At 34.4% G+C, this 5,806-nt stretch overlaps 1 protein-coding gene across 1 annotated transcript; it reads left to right on the top strand.

Annotated features, from left to right (window-relative positions):
* The first annotated feature begins 623 nt into the window (after positions 1-623).
* On the top strand, positions 624-4,583 carry LOC126755730 (ring-infected erythrocyte surface antigen-like). The gene is made up of 3 exons (XM_050468474.1): positions 624-792; positions 977-1,077; positions 4,281-4,583. The coding sequence occupies exons 1-3, from the start codon at positions 624-626 to the stop codon at positions 4,581-4,583; spliced, it is 573 nt and encodes a 190-aa protein (XP_050324431.1).
* The last annotated feature ends 1,223 nt before the right edge of the window (positions 4,584-5,806 follow it).

Here is a 5,806-nt window from a genome sequence, read left to right on the forward strand (position 1 = left end):
CCAATAAGCTAGCATCTCTAGTTTTATTTGGTATTGTATATTTCTGGCATCTCGTGGCTGACTTGTTGCTCATATTTACCGCTATGTATTCTGGTAGTAAGTAAAAAGTGGAGAATCCCCTATTTGATTTTGACGCTTTAAGAGAAATGTTATTTTAAAGTTTGTTGTGCTAAGTGAACAGTTCGATATTAGAAAGTGCAAGATATTACATACATAGTATACATATAATTAAATTCAAATGGCTACTACCTCATCTAATGTTCGTGTTCGATCCAAAACCTGAATTTATTTAATTGGGTATTCATCTCATCAAATCTAATAAACTGCCATCTAATCATCAAGTGTTAAAGTCATTATTTTACAACATTCGTGAAGTTGGATTACCTTTTAGTGATGCTGCAAAACTCACTCTGACGGAAGTTCTTGTGTTCTGGGAGAAAGCTAGAATACCTTATCAATTACAAAAAAATGCTGTTCGCAAAGTCGAAAAATTATATAACGAATGGAGGGCACTTCAGAAGTGTTCAAGATTGAAGACAAAACGTCAAGAGGAAAAAAATCTTGCATTCACATCCAAACTGTCCGATCTTTTTGATGTAGCAGTGAAAGATGCAATTTCAAAAATGTCTAATCAGGAAGATATTATATTTTTGACATATCAGAGAATGAAAGGACGTCCAGGCCATATGGAAGGTATCGATGTGAATACAGCTCTTGCTGAACAAAGAAGAGAAGCAAGAAAAGCAAAAGCAGAAGAGCGGCGATGGCGACAGATTTCACCAGTAAGCGCTGGTAAGTTTATAGTATAGTTGCCCAATTTTACTTAAAAATTAGATACTCAAACCCATACTTAAATAGGTAATAAAATGCTGGCTCTTAGAAGCTATAGCCTTTATTCGTTCCTATTTGTTACCAACATCAACAGTATTTTTCTCCCAAAATCTATACATTTTCTTTCCTTTTTTCATTGCAACAGAAAATGTACGAGACATCTCATTGTCTTCCGACTCAGAAGTGGAAGAAATCCCCTCGGACGAAGTATTTACCGATGATGAAAAAGCCAGCAAAGCGGAGACAGTGAGTAAAAAAAGGAAATACAGTCATGGTTGTAAAGAAGTAATGACGGAAAAATTATCAATTTTGCTAGATAGGTGCAAAATTTCTGATAGAAATACTGTGCGAATAATTTTCGCAACGCCGAAAGTCTGGGCTGTAATGTCGAGGAATTTGCACTTAGTAGAAGTGCTTTAAGAAAGCGCAGAATATCCTTTCGAAGTCAACGGGCCCAGAAAATCAAGGCGAGTTTAAAAAACTTAGACTTAGAGGGTATTGTTGTTCATTGGGATGAAAAACTTTAACCAAACCTTCTTCAGAAAGAATGTGCTGAACGGTTGGCAATCTTGGTAAGCAAAGGAGACTATGAACAACTACTGGGGGTCCCGGAATTAGAAAATTCCACAGGCGCCAGTCAGGCAGAAGCTGTTAGCGGTAGTCTAGAAGAATGGGATATTGGCGATAAAATTGTTGGTATGTGTTTTGATACGACGGCTTCCAACACAGGATGAATGAAAGGCGCATGCACCTTGTTAGAAAAACAGCTAGGTAAAAGTTTGTTGTACTTAGCCTGCCGCCATCACATTTTAGAAGTCGTTTTACGGTCAGTATTTAAGTACAAAATGGGATCAACGACTGCTCCCCAACCTGAAATTTTTAGAAGATTTCAAATACATTGGCCTAACATAGATCAGTCTAAATACATTGAAGGGGTACAGGATGATTCGGTAAAGAAGTCAGTGAAGCAGTTCGAAAAAGAGGTTTCGGAATTTCTTCTCTTTCAGTTAACTGAAAACAGCCGAGGGATGATTACTTAGAACTTATTAAGTTATGTTTAATATTTTTAGGAAAAGTCCCTTCTCACGATGTTTCGTTTGACACTCCTGGTGCTTATCATCACGCCCGTTGGATGGCAAAAGCCATTTACTCTCTGAAAATGTTCATTTTTAGAGAACAGTTTTCTATGTCCGAAGAGGAGTTCAGTTCACTAAAAGCTATTTGTTTATTTATTGTTAATTTGTATGTCAAGATGTGGTGTCAAGCTTCAAACGCAATAAGTGCACCTAGTAATGATTTACAATTTGTTCATAATGTAATTAAGTACAGGCGTATTGATCAAGGTGTATCAGAAAAGGTATTGGTATATTATAAAATTTTAACTTCAGCTGTGGTATCTGAACCCGGAACTGATTTGCCTTAGCTTATTTGACAAAAATGTTTCAAATGAAATAAAAAGAAAAACGGCAAAAAAGATTTTATCGTACAGGAATTTAACAGAAGAAGAACGGTCTTCAAGGATAATGAGGGTGCAAGTTTCTGAAAATGAAGCAGAAATCAAAGCCTGGCCTTTTCTGAATATTTCAATGTCAAAACTGATTTTTTGACAGAGGACCCCAAGAAATGGTCTGAAAATAAAGACTTTTTGAAACTTCAAAGTTTTGTTAGGAGTATGAAGATAGTAAACGACACGGCAGAGAGAGGGGTTAAGTTAATTCAAGACTTCAATAGTATTCTTACAAAAGATGAGGAGCAAAAAAAATTCCTGCTTCAGGCGGATTGTCGTCGGCTTTACCCTGATACTTCCAAAAGTACCCTTTCTCTAACCTTATCTCAATGATATTGGAAATAATAATATATAAATAAATTGATAAATTTTTTATAATTTTTGTTTTTAGTATGAATTTTCTTTTCTATATGTTTATTTTTTAAATAAATTGTTCCCATCATTTTATCTTTTTGTTAAATATTGTACCAATTAATGTACGAAAACTCAAAATACAATATCTAACTAAAAGATTTTACTAATTTCTAGCTTTTTCTATTATAATAAAATAAAGGACTTCAGTGTATGCATTGTTTATGGTTAAGGTAAGGATAGTTTCAAAAATCGTGGAGAACCTCGAGTGTTACTGCGAAAAACTATACTAAGGCATTTGACACGAACTTGGTCCATTAAATGTTAAATATCTTCCAAACCATGCATTTCTAAAGAAAATATATTATAATAGACTTTAATTTCAACAAAATTACCTTTCATTTGATAATAAATTTATTGTAATAGGTGGAATCAGTCATAAGTTAATGTCGAAAAATAACGCTTTTTCGCGAAAAATGGGAATTTTATCAACCTTCAAGGCCTTTTCGGCACGGGAAGGCAAAATCCGATTGAGCTGAAACTGTCACAATTGTATTTTTACACTAAATGGCACATTTCTAGAAGCCAGCACTTCCAAAAATTGAAAATTTATTTTGAAAAACCACCCTAGTACATACTCTAAACCACTAAAATTACTTTACTTTTGCTTGGCTATTGCAGGATTCCGAGAATTTGACCTTAAATTGCAAACTTAAAAGTACGTATGTATGTGCTTGTGAATGTATCTCCTTATGCATTTCAACACTGTGTAATTTTATATTTATTTTTTCACTCTTTCTAAACTCTTTATAATGCTTAATAAAAAATATTAATATTTTAGAGAAGATATTAAAAAAGTCCAACAGTCATTTAATAAAACTAAGCACTCAATTTAAAGAAAACTTTATTTAAGAGTGCCGAAATAGGTGTAGGTATGAAATCAAATTTTAAGGTGTGGTCATATTCTCAAAACGATACTTCAAGCTATGCCTAAATTGTCGAGTTGATATCAAACATTAACTGAAAAAATTTGAAATTCCTTTTACCCAAAAGTTCAATAAGTGCTAAACCAATCAGAGTGAAGTAAAATCAGCGCTGACGCTGAGCAAATTAATGTAATTTGCAATAAGTAGCAATGCACTGGCATGAGATGAGATTGGCCGCCAACAAAATATCCAAAGAAATAAATCGTTTTTACTAAAAGTTTATTAACCCTCTCATGCCCGATGTTACCTATAGGCAACATTGTCTTTATGAGCGCATAAGTACCGCAATTTGATTTTTTAATGTGAGATCTTTTGCAAAAATGTCGGTGTAAGAGTTTTACATCATTTTAGTTCTCATGTTCGTTATCGCGCGTGTTCATGCAGTGATCGATCTCCGTAGACGAAAATAAAAAAAATAAATTTGGAAACAAGTGCATATGGGAAAAGTTCCCAAAAACTTAAAAAACACTATTTCGTCATAAAGTAACGTTGATAATATAAATAAAGAAAGGTAAGTGAGTAATTTACAAAAAAAAAAGCGGAAAAAGTTATTTCGTTTCTGTGCAATAATTTTGTAAAAGTTAAGTTGCCTATACCATACTAAGATGCGTCCAAAAGGTTTGACACAAGCTGAAATTGAAGAGTTCCCTAATTTTGACTGGGACGAGTCTGAGAAGGAGGAAATGGAAAGAGAAGAGGAGGAAGAAGGTGAAAATGTGGAAGAACTGATCGAAATAGCGTTACAAAACATTGAAAAAAATCAAGGGGTCGAAGTTGGTTTGATCGAAGAATTACTTGGTACAGAAGAAAACGCAGAACAAAACGAAAATATTGAAACTGTACAAGAGGTGGTAGAGAAATTTGATTTAGCGAAATTTGAAGTGGAGCAGCACAGAGCTATTACATAGAATGCGATGTCACTTGAAATAGTGCATTATGCTGCAACCAGGTGAAACAACCTTTGGAATATTTTACCGAGTTCTTTGCGGATGAGCTGTTGGAAAAAATTTGAGACGAAACGTTTTATATGCGTTGCAAAAAAAAGCACCGAATTGAAATGTACTGTGGAAGAAGTGAAAAAGTTTGTTGGCATCTTACTATACATGGCAGTGGTGAAAATACCAACGTATAGAATGGTATGGGCTCAAAATTTCAAACTAGCGGCCGTTGCAAATGCTTTGCCCAGAAGCCGATTTGAAAAAAATTAAACAGTTTTTCCTTCTAAACAATAACAATTTGCAGCCTAAGAAGGGCCAACCAGATTATGACAAATTATACAAAGTGCGCCCTTTGTTTGACTTCATAAACAAGAAATTCAGCGAAATTTCGCAGGAAGAATATCAGAGCATTGATGAGCAAATGATTGCATTCAAAGGTAATTCATAGTATTTGTACATATGTAATAAGAAGAAGAAGATGTAATAAATTCTTTATAATGCAAAAACATGTTCTTTCCCTATGTCAACATAGTTTGAAGCAATATCTGCCAATGAAGCCCTACAAGTGGGGTTTCAAAATGTTTACTAGAGCTGGTGGATCTGGAATTATTTATGATTTCACCCTTTACATTGGAGAGGGAACGTGCAAGTCTTTTGGATTAGGCATATCATCGGATATTGTTCTACATTTGTCATCCAATATTCCTAGAAACCAAAATTTCAAGCTATTTTTTGACAACTGGTTCACTTCAATTAGCTTGATGATTGCTCTTAGACAAAAAGGAATATAAGCCGTTGGTACAGTTCGAAGCAACAGGTTGACAAATTGCGCTCTAAGAAGTGATAAGGAGCTACAAAAACGAGAACGCAGAACAAGCGATTTTCAATTCGAAGAAACGAACAAACAACAAACGAACAAAAGGCAGATGCAGGCTATGCCACACTGGATTTCCCAGATCTAAATGTAGCAAATGCAAGGTTTATTTGTGCTGCAATCCATAAAAAAATTGCTTCGTATCATACCATACATAATTTGTAATGTGTTTGTGTCCTATCATACACAATGTTCAATAAAAGAAGTCAATTAAAAAAAAAAATAAAAATTATTATACACTGTTGCCCAATGTTGCCTATAGGCAACATCCTGTAACTCCCAAACCAGGACACCTAGGACTATGAAATTTTGGTCAGTT

Source organism: Bactrocera neohumeralis, chromosome 4, assembly GCF_024586455.1.
Source record: "Bactrocera neohumeralis isolate Rockhampton chromosome 4, APGP_CSIRO_Bneo_wtdbg2-racon-allhic-juicebox.fasta_v2, whole genome shotgun sequence".
In the NCBI taxonomy this organism is placed as follows: Eukaryota; Metazoa; Arthropoda; class Insecta; order Diptera; family Tephritidae; genus Bactrocera; species Bactrocera neohumeralis.